Source organism: Schistocerca serialis, unplaced genomic scaffold, assembly GCF_023864345.2.
Source record: "Schistocerca serialis cubense isolate TAMUIC-IGC-003099 unplaced genomic scaffold, iqSchSeri2.2 HiC_scaffold_897, whole genome shotgun sequence".
Lineage (NCBI taxonomy): Eukaryota > Metazoa > Arthropoda > Insecta > Orthoptera > Acrididae > Schistocerca > Schistocerca serialis.
The window spans coordinates 2,137,437-2,151,548 of record NW_026048515.1 but is presented as its reverse complement, the minus strand read 5'-3'; the positions used below and the strand labels follow the sequence as shown (position 1 = coordinate 2,151,548).

General features: G+C 39.1%; 1 protein-coding gene across 1 annotated transcript in view; it reads right to left on the bottom strand.

The window, feature by feature from the left end:
* Positions 1 to 14,112, bottom strand: part of LOC126452529 (malonate--CoA ligase ACSF3, mitochondrial-like) — a 105,420-nt gene that overhangs the window by 25,480 nt on the left and 65,828 nt on the right. Inside the window, exons 5-9 of the mRNA XM_050091086.1 lie at positions 13,940 to 14,096; positions 13,467 to 13,667; positions 11,770 to 11,915; positions 6,182 to 6,331; positions 3,095 to 3,273 (exon numbers count right to left, since the gene is read on the bottom strand). Of these exons, the coding sequence (XP_049947043.1) occupies positions 3,095 to 3,273; positions 6,182 to 6,331; positions 11,770 to 11,915; positions 13,467 to 13,667; positions 13,940 to 14,096 (833 nt within the window). The remainder of the gene's footprint in view (positions 1 to 3,094; positions 3,274 to 6,181; positions 6,332 to 11,769; positions 11,916 to 13,466; positions 13,668 to 13,939; positions 14,097 to 14,112) is intronic.

The window sequence follows — 14,112 nt, the reverse complement described above, 5'->3', positions numbered from 1 at the left end:
AAGAGGATGTGTTAGTTAAGGGAAGAATGGATGGGTAGCTGGGTCATAGTGTACGCACACTGACTTCTGTGTCTCCACACCTCATACGTCACAAAGAAATTAAAAAAAACTCTGGCCATAAAGCTCAAACACTTTCACACAAGGAGAGGCTCACCAAAGAATTACAACACCTACAAATCCAAAGAAATAGTATGTACAATTAGGGAAAGGCAACCATTCACCTATAGGGGATTGATGTGTGGCAAACAGAAACATGCATTAGGAAACAGAATTCACATTAGCTTTCAAGCTCTTGCTCTTTCTCTAGCAAAGTACACACACACACACACACAGCTACTTGTTAACCATAAGGCAAAAATACTCTCCTTTTTACACGACATCATTTGCCAAAAATTAGTTTTTTGATATCTCAAACTGTTTTTAGGTACCCCAGATGTTATGAATATCTCATTTTTGCTGTATCACTTGCACACAAGAACGGAAGTGAATGCACTATGTACAATCCAATTTTCATGGGTCTGCAGGCAGATACAGGTCTCCTCCCAAGTCTAAAGAAAATTTCAGTATCTTAACAGAGCAGAAAAATATAGTTTGCTCATGTTAAGTTAGAGACAGGCACAATTAAAAGACTTAACATAAGCTTTCAGCCACAGCTTTCATCTGACAAGGGCTATGACAGAAATTTTATGTAGAAGTGTCTTAATTGTGCCTGTCTACAACTTAGGCAATGACTGTTTCATTCATCCAGACTAGGCAGACAATGCGAGTTCGCAGCAGTCAGTGCGAGTTCGCAGCAGTCAGTGCGAGTTCGCAGCAGTCAGTGCGAGTTCGCAGCAGTCAGTGCTGCCACCCACCTGTACCATTAGATAAAATTGTGATTTTCTTAACACTACTTCAAGCAGCCTCAAGCTGGCCCCTGATATGCATGTAACCTGCTTTCTTTGTGTGCGCACTCTTGGATTAGGAAATAAGACACTAAAGTAGCTGATAAGTTTTGCTATTTGAAAAGCAAAATAATGATGAAGTCTAAAGTTGAGAGGATGTAAATTGCAGATTGGCAACAGCAAGGAAAGCATCTGTAAAAGAGAAATTTTTTGGGAACAAATATAAGTTAATAATAATGGCGTGTGACGGGGCCTCCTGTCGGGTAGAATGTTAGGAATTATTTTCTCAAGGTCCAGAACAAATTTTTCTCTCTGCAGCAGAGTGTGCACTGATATGAAACTTCCTGCCAGATTGAAACTCTGTGCCGGACCGAGACTCAAACTTGGGACCTTAGTCTTTTGTGGGCAAATGGTCTACCAACTGAGCTACCCAAGTATGACTCACAACCATTCTCACAGCATTACTTCTAAAGGTATTTGTTCGGAATACACCGTTATATGGAAGTGAAATGTGGACAACAAACAGTTCAGACAAGAAGAGAATAGAAACTTTCAAAATAGGGTACAACAGAAGAATGCTGAAGATCAGATGGGTGGAATACTAACAAGGAGGTACTGATAGAACTGGATAGACAGGAAATATATGGCACAACTTGATAATAAGATGGGTCTGTTTATAGGAAACATCCTGAGGCATTAAGGAATTGCCAGTTTGGAAATGCAACAAAGTGTGGGACGTAAAAATTGAAGGCTTGACTACAGCAAGCAGGTTCAGACGGCTAGAGGTGGCAGCACTGAAAACAGAGCTGAAGAGATTTTCACGGGACAGACAAACATGGAATGCTGCATCACATCAGTCTTCAGATGAAAGCCCACCACCCCAATCATAATCAACAACAACAAAAACAACAACATGATCTCATTTGAAGTATTAATTTGGCTGTTGGCATAACATTCAGATGTTACCACAACACAAAAATGTGAAAGGAGAGACGAAAATTTATTCACTTGTATGAGCAGAAGGAATGTGTGGATGGGGGCATGACTGATTCTTTAATTTATACTGATAAGATGCTACAATTAGTATTTATTATTATTATTATTATTATTATTATTATTATTATTTTATACTTGGTGACATGATGGAATAAACCAGATGATGTCTGTTTTCTGCTTAAGTAGTCAGCATTTCACTTCTGTCATTAATTTTAATCTCTCTGAGTCACTGAAGTAGTGCAGATCTCTATTTTAAAAAGGACAGAAGCAAAAGTAACATCATCTCCTTAACAGTGGTAAAAAATAGGACAGATAAAATAAAAGATTTTATAAATCTCTCAGACAAGATTGGCAGATCAATCCTGTGATCATCCTCATTTGTTTAGTCAATGTCTCAGATATTTGGGGTTTTCATCATGATGCCTACCAATTGTCCAGAACACACCACATGCTTAAGGCTGAGACATGCCTGCAGCAAGAAATGTCTATCTCCACACAGGTCATAAGGATTTCAGAAAAAATTCTGCTTAACAATACTATTTGACACACGTAAAAACAACTACGGTTTCATTACTTGAGGGAGAATGATCCGTGGTAGAAATAGGCACTCAATATAGTTATAATATGCATATATTTTAGTTTACCTTTGTTTTAATCTAGAAAGCAATACAGCGTATTTAAATAACAGCGCTCAATTGCTGAAGGGGTGAAGTAACAATATGCCAATTAAGATTTGTTGCTGCAGCCAGGATAAATACTGCACCGTCTCAAACCTTGTAAGTGATACTGCATGCAACTGTCAGCTTCATATTCACAATAATATGGGACAACATAGTGTTATGCACAAGTTTTTGGTCCATCCCTTTTTCATACGCCTATAAAGGCCACAAAAAGGTGACTGTTCAGCACATGGCTCACTAATACAGACTTAATATAGTTGTGATATGCATAAATTTCAGTTTATTTCTGTTTTAATCTAGAAAATAGTATCATGTATTTCAATAACAGTGCTCAATGGCTGAAGCGGTGAAGCAACAACACTGGTTTGGCTTCAGCAGCCACTGATGAGCAATCAGTGTCAATGAGGCTGTGGGTGTGTTCATTTGGGTTATCATTAGATAATATCTTACAACTTCTGACCACAAATTCCCTGAACTCATTAAGGAATTTAGGCTGTAGTGACTCACAGGAACCCACTAGATAATAACACTTACCCTTTGTCCCCAGGTGGGGTCCTCAACACCAAGTACAGCAACATCTGCCAATGCTGGATGCGCCAACAGCTTGGCTTCTATGTCAACCGCACCCACCTTATATCCACCAGTCTTAATGACATCAACTGATGTCCGACCGAGCAGTCTGTAGTAACCATCCTCTATAACAGCTGTGTCACCTGAAAACGCATGAAGTTCCCTATCATTTGAGACATGTCAAGTACATAATTGCAAAGATTTCTTTACATTATTGATCAGGGGACAAAAGCCACAGTGGGTACACTGACTCACATTAAATATTAATGTTTATGGGCCTTGTACATATTGTGAGCATGGAAAAGGGAGGAGGGAAGATCACATTTCAATGTCCTGTATATATCAAGGTTACTTGAGATGGATCATCAACTCAGTTGGATAAAGGTGGGGTGGAAAATTGCATATTACTTTTCTAAAGTAATAAGTCAACATCCTGGAATTCATGGAAAAACATTTAAAGAAATCATTGTAATCATACATCTGGGAAGTTATATGGTTATGAGCACAGCATCTGATGCACAGCTGCTGGTTATCTCTTAGCGGTAGCTTAATATTTAAGCGAAGCTTGATCAAAGTTCATTTTTTGTGCTCATCTTAAGATCAGCCGCTTTACACAATTGCCCCTCAGTCTGAAGCTCACAAGGTATGGCCATTTGCCTTACCCATCATTTTGCAAATTGTGCTCGTGCTCCATCTCCAATGACAAAAAGAAAATAACCAGTAGACACAACTCAGAAAGAGGAATACAGCAACTGTTATTTCCAAGTTGCCTGTGAGCTTCTGCCTCTGTGCATAGTGTGAGTTAAGATCATCATCTAAGAAGTGGCACTGTGACTTTTTATTTCTCACTACAAGCGGCATTTGTGTTGCAATCTGGTGTACAACATTTTGCTGTGGTAGTCTTCCAGATGCTTTGATCTAAAATGTTCCATTCTGCTATTTCTTTTTCCGATTTTTGAACACACCACAAAAAGTGCTAAAGGTAACTGATGCTTACCTCTTCCTCTTTTCTCAGAGTTCCATAACACCCTTGTTTAACAACTTATGAGCTAGTTTCAATAACCATATTATGATTTACACACGACCAAGCTCTTTAGGTGTAATGAGATGGAATAGTCAGGTCAGTAGCTTCAGTTCGCCTTGTAGTATCATGTCAACCATAGGCAAAAAAGGTCAAGGGAACATTTGTAGTACTCTTGGCCAATCTAGGTGGATAAAAATATGTAAAGCAAACAAAATGTCTGCTGGTGTTGTTCTAGGTATATAGTGAGAATTAAAAGCAATGAGTACAGCTACATGTCTACAATTCCTAAAGTGCAGTTGTTGTTGATAAGAATTAAGCAACAAAATATCAAAGTTCCACAAACAAAAATATTGTCATAACAGATAGGCAAATTTTCAAAATAGCCAATTTGACTGATTCTGCAGTTCCTTGTTAATGTTATCTGTTTCTGACAATAAAAATTAGTTTCATTTGAGCTGTATCATATATAACTGTAACACTAGACAAAGAAATAAGTTTAATGTTGACTTTACCTTCTGTTGAGGGTTCATAGGTGTGGTATGTACTGGGGTGTAAATGTATTTGACACCTCTCATCTAACACAATATAAAATTTAGGAATGCCAACCAATTAAAAAGAAAATTAAAAAACATTTTTCATTTCCTATTATTTCTACAAATTCTCTGAATATGCAGATTCAAGGTGTGAAAAGTTCTGTTAGCTGCATGGTTAGCAACATTGTTGTTCATATAACTTATGGGAATGCAGCCAGGTCACGTCATTGACAACTGCCAATATTTTGACAGCAGCACATCCTGCCATTTTCAAGGCATAACTGCAGCAGGTCAGCACAGTGCAAGGGAATTTAAAATCAAGATGACATAAGGAAAGGTTGATGGTAAATTGGGACAAGCTGTTTATAGGAAGCCTGATCAGACTTAATTGCATCTGCAGGCTAATAGTTGTCACCATCTGGCCCATTGTGAAAGGGAACTTTGTGTCCTGGTTCACAGGGGCAATGTCATCTTGAACCCTGAGAATTTGTCAGTCAAATTCACCCACCTACTCTGGTCCCTTCAATCCCCACACACCAAACAGCCAACCAACCAACCAACCAACCAACCAACCAACCAGCCCATCTCCAACTCACCTTCTGTTGGAATGGTTATAGTGAAAGGCAAATTAGCTGTGCATTGCACTATTGACTAGCTATCATTATGGCACCAAAGTCTACAGCCTTTTTGCCTTACGGAGAGAATATTTCAAAGAGGATTGATCGTATTTTGCGGATATGTGATATGAAGTGTGTTTTTCAACCACCAACCTTTTAGGTTCGATAAAGGATGATTTCGGTTTGCAAAGCCAGATGCAGCTGAGGGACTGTGAAGGAGCAGTGTACTGAGAATAAGTATCACACAGGCTTACAACAGCCAAGCTAATCCGCCATTGCAGAGCACTGCCTTGGCACTGGTCATCCTTTGGAATATAGCAACACAGAGGTTATGGCATGTACTTCCAGCTACTGGGATGGTGTTATTAAGGAAGCGCTTGAAATCAAGTTAGCAAGTAACCTTATAAATAGAGATGGCAGTTGTTGTTTAAAATCTGCATGGAATCCTGCTTTCCCCTTTGTCAAAAAACAGAGGAACAGAGTTAATGCTCTTTTGCCCACTTTTAGATTACTTTCACTATCGATAACCCTTGACATCAGTCTTCTTTAGTTTATGATGGTGCTTGTGTTTTATCTTTTTGGAATTTCTCTGAAAACCGAGGTTTTAAATTCCCTTACATTGGATTGAATTGCTGTGCCTTGAAAATGGCAGGGTGTGCTCCTGTCAAAATATCAGCAGTTGTCGACACAACCTGGTTGCAGTTCCATGAGTTATTTTAAAATTGTATATGCCAGGAGGGAATCAGGTCTCGGAGTAATGGTGTTCATTGTAAAGGTGTGTGTTACGTATGAACTTATGCTAAGAAAGTTTTGGGAAAGAGAAGATAAGAGGAGATATCTTGAAGTTAAAATCACTCCTCACAGTAAGTCTACAGACCTGTCTTGAACCATCCATCCTCTGTGAATTCTTTTGCTGTGGCTTGTGGCCTGTTCCAGTATCTGGAAAAAACATTGTCCCCTTTCACCTGCACTTCACCACTATCACTTAGCCGTACAGTGACACCAGGAAGTGGGTGTCCAACAGATCCTGAAACACATATTTGAAAACACAGATAGTTTACTAACATATGAACTAACAAGATTAATAAATTTAAAACAAAGCAGCTGTGGTAGTTTCATAAAAATTACTGTGGAGTGCATATACATAAAAGCTGCAACATGGTCTAGCAGGTCAACTCTCACTACGTGATTAATTAGGAATGGAAATTACCATTCAAAACTCCAAGGCAATGTAATTCACAAGAGATGTTGAAGTTGTTAAGAAACTGGTTACATGAACACAAAACTTAACAATCAGATACACTATCATCTTGCAGTAGAACATGTTCTTTTCCTAATATTACTTGAACAGTGAGTGCCTTGAGTGGCACAGGTAGCAGTGAAGTTTTTAACGAAACTTGTTACAGAAAATAAATCTCACTGCATTGATTAGCAATGCAAACTCTGAAAAACTTGGGTTTTATATTCACTGTCTAACTTTTATTTCACATGAGATTAAATTTACACCTATACTCTGTGATTTCTTGGGCCAGTGCTTGGGTCATAGCAGACGAGGGGTCTGCCAGGACTTATCTGTGGTGAGAGAAACCTCGCCTGCATCTGATCTGCCAACCAGATTGAGAGCAAAAACAGTAACAGACTGAAGAATGCTTTCTAGCCGGGAGATTTGTAATAGTGAAAGTGAGAAGTAGTGGATATTAGCTGGACTATATATATATATATCAGATCAGCAGGTGGGTGGGACCAGAAAAATGGTTCCTGGGACTCTGCATGCAACAGGGGCGACCCTCCCACAGCTGTCCCACCCCCAATTCCTTATAGTCCACGAATAGAGAAGGGAACAGCACTCACTGTTCATCAGAGTGCTACCCCTAAAACAGAAAATAGGGCTAGCCACACATAAAAATAGTTGGTACATAGTAACAGAGGGACGACCAAGGCGCCTGGCAAAGAAGTGATGGATGAGGGTCCCCCAGACCCAGCATGCAGTGAGAGACACTATAACAAGACACTTATTACCACCTTAACAATAACTCAAATTTACTTTTCGTTTTTAACATGCTGAATCAGCAAGTTACTATGTCACAAGCCAGATGGTTGGCTGGTTGGTTTTGGGGAAGGAGACCAGACAGCGAGGTCATCGGTCTCATCGGATTAGGGAAGGAAGTCGGCCGTGCCCTTGGAAAGGAACCATCCCGGCATTTGCCTGGAGCGATTTAGGGAAATCACGGAAAACCTAAATCAGGATGGCCGGACGTGGGATTGAACCGTCGTCCTCCCAAATGCGAGTCCAGTGTCTAACCACTGCGCCTCCTCGCTCGGTCCACAAGCCAGATGCTGTGTGTGAATGTCAGAATTGAGGAAGCTCACACAATCTATGAACAGTCACATTAACTAATTCAGCTGGGAAGCACACAAGGCATGAGCTCTTGTGAACTGGTGTCGATCATAGATTATTGCTGTAGTTTATTAAATCCCAATCTCATTTCTACGTGTAAATGGTGAATTTAATGTCATTTCATACTGACCATTGTGCTTAAAACCATATTTATTAACTGTGAGATTATTTAGTATTTAATAGTATGTATAGTGGAATCAAATGTTATTGTAAAGAGAACTAAATGTATTTTAGACAGGGAGCAGTGCTGATAGTTGGGTAGGGAGACCAAAGATGTATAACAGTTAGGGGAATCCCCAAAGATACGAAGCATGTTGATGGCTTGCCTTAATTCTTTTTTAGTTTGTGGCAAACATTCATGGAGATAATTCGTGGAGGCAGCCTCTGATACACTGTCAAGTGAAAATGCTTCTTTGGTACTGCCTAAAATGCTGCAGAATTAAGCCATCACTATGTATAACAATGGCCAAGTTGCCCTACAATGCTGAAACGGACACTACAGGTTGGCTTGTTATGGGTAACAGTTGACAGCACAAAACAAGCAAGGACTCGTCTGGAATCACAACTACTGGACGGTACTACATGTTGAAGTTGCAGCAGTGGCTGGGAGGTTGTAGAGTCGTGAGACTACAAGATAACTAGATAATCTGACTTGAGTATTTTTAGAACAAGTGTAGTGTTGAACGGTGAAAGTTATCAACAGATGTTATTATTTATAGTTAAGTAGTTTTGAGTTGGAAAGCATGCATGTGTGATACTAATCAATAATCATTTACGTAAAAAGTGCAATTGCTATGACATATTCTTAAACCAGTGAATCAATTCTGCTCCTATGTCTATTCCTTATCCTAAAATCAGTTCACATTTCACAGTTCTACATGCTAATCTAGTTATAAAGTGACAAGCAATATTAGTCAGGTAACCACCTTTGATCAAATACATCCGAAACCAACTTCCTGTTAATGCATGTATGATGTGCAACTGAATAATATAACAGTTCCTACTATTACAGGTAACTGTTCCCATTAATAAACACTCAGAGTATGCATTGTGATGAAGCTAATTGCAATCAAGGTATTATTATCAGTTCCAAGTGTCCACATCAAATCATTCATGGCTCAAAACGTACATTTCAGTGACTCGTTTTTATTCAACATCGGTTTACTGCAATAGTTATCTGGATGTTATTCCTCCACATCCCCAGATATCTCTTGTTGGTGTGTGGGTTATGATGCAAGTAGTGACTTGCCATCTCCCCCCCCCCCCCTCCCCCCCAACTGTTCTTTTGATACAATTTTCATAAGTGTAGGAGTTTGAACTCACTATATTAGCATATGGCACATGTTACTGTATGGCATTTCAAGTAACGACTACATGCAATTGCTACTGTTTGATACCTCACAGTCGAATCGACATCATTCCTAATTAAGAACAGACAACATAAGTGGAAAAAAGCGCTGGCACCGCAACGAACAGTTCAATTTCACTCCCTCCTCCTGAAAGTAGTTTAAAATATAATGTCTGTCAATAAAAACAATTCAAAGAGAAAATGCAGAAGCAGATCAACCGTTCGTGAGTTGTCTGTCAATGTTAGGCAAAGAATCAAAAAAACCGTGCTCAGCATGGAGAGATGGAAAGAGGGGCACTCCATCAGGATCTGTGAAGCTGCACAACCACAACATATGGTGGCTTGCTACACAAAATCTAACTATGGGTTAACCTGGTATGACGGGTGTGGAGGCAACACAGGATGGTGGATTCCTTCTGGAAGGAACAGGAGGAGGCACACGTTACAGCAGTAATTGCTTGATAGTGTGGAGTTCATTAGGAGGGGCAGCAGTCCACCTGTTACCGTTATTCAAACAGAAATAATTTTGTATAGTGGAAGACAAACCCTTTAAGAGAGATTTCACATAGTTGGACAAGATTGAAATGTGGTGTCATAGGCCTATTAGGTATCAAATAATCCTGCTAAGTGTTGCCTGCACAAAAAATCCTATATACTATTATATGAATGAGAATCAAGTAATGTAGTGTATAGTGATAGCTTATGAAATCACAATAAATGTTACAGACAAGTTTTCTTTATTTTGGACTTCATAATTACATGTTATTTATTGATTATTTGTTCTACTGCAACAATTACTTCGGTCTGTTCAATCTTTTCTATTTTGAGGAAGGGGATCAGTATTGCCTGTCTCGAGGAATCAGAATATTTTCCCTCAGATCACAGTTAGATTGTGCAACATATTGTGGTGTACTTTCTGCCTCTGATTTTGTAATGCTGAGAGGCACATATAAAGTACTCAAGATAACCAAAAAAGTTTTGAGACTGGATTAATATAAAACAACAGAGCGCTTCCCCCCCCCCCCCCCCCCCCCCCCAACAATATGATCGTATGGTACTGCTGGCTGTGGGAGTCTCTGCCGGGGGAAGTTTGGCCGCCAAGTTACAAGTCTTTTCAGTTGACGCCACATTGGGTGAGCTAATGATGATGAAATGATGAGGAAGAGAGTACAACAGCCAGTCCCTTGGCGGAGAAAATCTCTGACCTGGCCAGGCCCACTGCTTGGCACTCAGAGAACACTGACCACTCAGCTTATGGGGCAGACTTCCTCCCTATTTGAGTACAATGTACAGAACTTTCACACAACCACGTGAAACTGTCAGAAAGTCCTTCTTTGGGATATTGTTCCACTCGACTGTCATGCTTGATGTCACCGAAGCACTGGCCCTGGACACTAATTTCTGCACTTCGTTATTGTTCAGACTGGTAACACCAAGTCTCATCATCCATGACGAATTTTCCCAGACCGGAATTGTTCACATTTTGCATTTCAGTCAAGTCAAAGACAATATCCACATACCATTGTTTTTGTTCAAGAGACAAGGTGTGCACAACAAACTTTGCATGTACCTTCCTTCTCTTCAAAACATTCTCCAGAATGTTTGGAACATATTTTTGAGATGTTGAATTGTGATTTGTGCTACAACTATCTGACACACCACAGCCACATGTCCAATACTAACACCCCCTGCTGACAACTGCCTAGTTGAATGAACATCTGTAGTTTACAACTGTTAGTTCAAGCGGCTACCATAGTTACTGTGCTGATGTTGCTTATACGCAAGGAATAAAATCAGTTTTGGAACTTTCTGGACAGATGGTATATACTTTAACTCCCCCATCCAAAGGGAAAAGATGTACTCTAAGTGTCACTGGGACTGAAGTCCACGTGCAACCCCTCTGCCAATTCCTGCCTGTATTGGGATTTGGGAATCAGATTACCAGTTATGTTACTGTCTTTAAGCATCTCACTATTAAATAATTTTATGCATACTCTGCATTTTTAATGTACATTAAAATTACTACCAGTTGTGTTCAATGAACATCATGACTTGACAATTGCTAGGGACAATTTCACTGTTCCACTGTGATGGGTCCCTCACATCCCGAGGTCCGAGTAACCTGATCCACCCTTGTCACTGTCCCCAGTCCATCACTCTTTCCTCCGTGAAGCAGGAACTAATACTTCTGAAAGCTACACAATTTTTGTAATTTTTTAAAGTTTTTATCAGTAGCACTGCAATTTCCCCTCTTGAAGGTAAGACCCTCTTCAAGGTAAGTAATGGCTTTTTAATATTATGGTTTTCTCAAGTGAATTTTACTTTTTATATAAATGGAATAAAAAGAAAGATACAACTGTGAAAAAACTATGCCCCTCTATCTACCAGCAGGAAAGCATCTGTATGGCTTCTAACTGAAAGGTCAATGTAATATCAAAATATGAGTAATGTTACCTCTGCTTCACCCTTCCATTCGTGCCATTAATTTACACACGTATTATAGAGTTATCTCCAAAGCTTCTTACAAAATATACAGGACTTAATCCATAAATCATATTTTAAGTTGTCAGGTTTCTAACGTCTTTTGATACTATTCCCTATTTCAGAGTTAGAAATGCAGTTTCACGTGTGCTTACATTAACAACACACAGAAAGAGAAGAAATGTCACCAGAACTACTCTACAGGCAACATAAGATAAATATTTCTATACACACAAACCAGGCTTTCTTTCTCCATGAAGGGGGTTTGATAGGATCATGCCTGTCTCACTCATTCCATATCGTTCCAGAAGACGATGGCCAGTTATTTCTTCCCAACGTTCCATTATAGGTGCTGGCAATGGTGCTGAACCACTCACCATTAACCTAAGAAAGAATATCACTCTCACTGTGTGATGGTTTCATTATAACAATATTTACAATGCAAGAACAGGAGGGTGAGAGAAATAATTCTTTATTATATGTAACAATTAACTGCACTTAACTGAAGTCTAGTTGTACAGCTGTAGCACAAATATCAACAAAACAGCTGCAGCACAAATGACTTTATGAGACAAAGTTTTATTAACGTAATACAAGTAAGGTACGGAATCTTATCATTTGCAAGAATACCGTGATACAAAAGCAAGTGAGTGTGCAAGTACATAATCAAATACTGGGTTTGTAGAGGCCTACAAGCTGATTCTGTTACTCTGCCAATGCTTTAAAAAGAGTGAGGACCATTCTTCTGTGTTTAACAAGCAAATGTCACAGCACTGATAATTGTGCTACCTGTGAGTGAACAATGTTAGTGCTGAATGCAACTTTTTATTGCTCAGTAAAATAATAATTTTGGCAGTGAGTACGGCAGTCACCACAAAACCCTAAAATTGTTCTCTACTCACAGCATATAATGACATGGTATAGTACAACCATGCATCACTAAACTACCAAACAATGTATCAGCAAGGGAATGGCACTAGTTCTTACAGTGTTAGACAACAATAAACACAAGTAGTACTACACTGGCAGTATAAGCCAAATGTGACTGTGAAAATGTTATTCTGAAACATCCATGGAAAATTTTGGAAATTTGTGGTAAATTCATATGAGACCAAACTGCTGAGGTCATCGGTCCCTATGCTTACGCACTACTTAATCTAACTTAGACTAAGGACAACATACAGACCCATGCCCATGGGAGGACTCCAACCTCCGACGGGGAGGGGGGGTAGCGGCTACCCCACGCAGCAACAATCATGGAGCAATGCTCATTTTTTTTAAGGCTTTATCACTGTACCGAGCTACTAAATATAGCTTGCACTTTCACACTAGTTCCCATACCAAAGTCGACCTATCGTGCTTTAAAAGAGCACGCACTGTTTTCTGAATTTTCTGTTCTTTGAAACAAGCTTATTTTTGTCAAGGATTGTTATGTTCCAGTTTAGAATATGCCCCAAGAAACTTGGCAAGTCAGGAAAACTTATCATGTGCATCTGAAACACATTACTCTGTCCACGTAATAGGCCAACTTGTTCCTCGGAAACATGAACTTCTGTATGTAATTAAGACCTCATGATGTACCACTGTTATGATAAAAAGCTTTATACTTCCTGAGAAACCTATGAACTTTCTCACAACTGCAGCACTGCTTAATTTTCAGCTGTCAAGAGATTAAGCATGAACACAATGAAATTTCTTCAGAGTTTGGAAAAAAACAAAGTTTAATATATTGCAGCAAATATATTGAAATGCAATTTGTTGAATTTTGAGAGTTAACTGTAATGTTGCAAGTATTGGGAGTACCTTAATTGGAAGATCTATAATTCACATCATAAGTTTCAGTAACCAAAGCAAGCAATGAAGCTAATTTATTATGAAATATTAATCCATAAATAATACTTTTTGCTGAAATTTAATACACAGAAAAATAATTACCTTATCTTTTGGGAGCAAACAGAATGAATGTACTCTTTCATGCGTTCATTATTGCCAAATGCATGGTCATACTCCTGAATTAGCTTGACATACATAGTTGGCACACCCATGAAAATGTTGACTCTTTCTGCAGCCACTGTATTTAATGCCAGAAGCTTCGCCCATACAGTTGGAGCATCAAATTTTGGTAGCATAACAACTCTGAAATTAATATGCAAATACCTGTCACCAGTTTTTATATATATTATGTTTCTTAAAAATATTAAAAGCAAAAGGGTGGAAAGAGGAAGGAGACAGGATGAGAAATGAAGATGGGGAAAAAATTACAGTGATGCCAATAGCAACACTGACAATATTGATAACATATTTGTGTATGATTTCAGCAAAATCTGGATAAATAAGTAACTATGCTTCAACTTTTTTCTTCGATCTAAGTTATAGATTTGCACTGAGATTGTCTGAGGTTAAGATACCTGGCACCAACGAGGAGTGGGCAAAGCAGGGCATTGACAACACCATGAATGTGATGTAAAGGTAGTGTATGCAGAATGCTGTCTTTAGATGACCACTCCCATGCCTTTATTAGTGACTGTGCCTGTGCATCCAGGTTGCGGTAAGTCAACACAACTCCTGAAAACAGAATGAA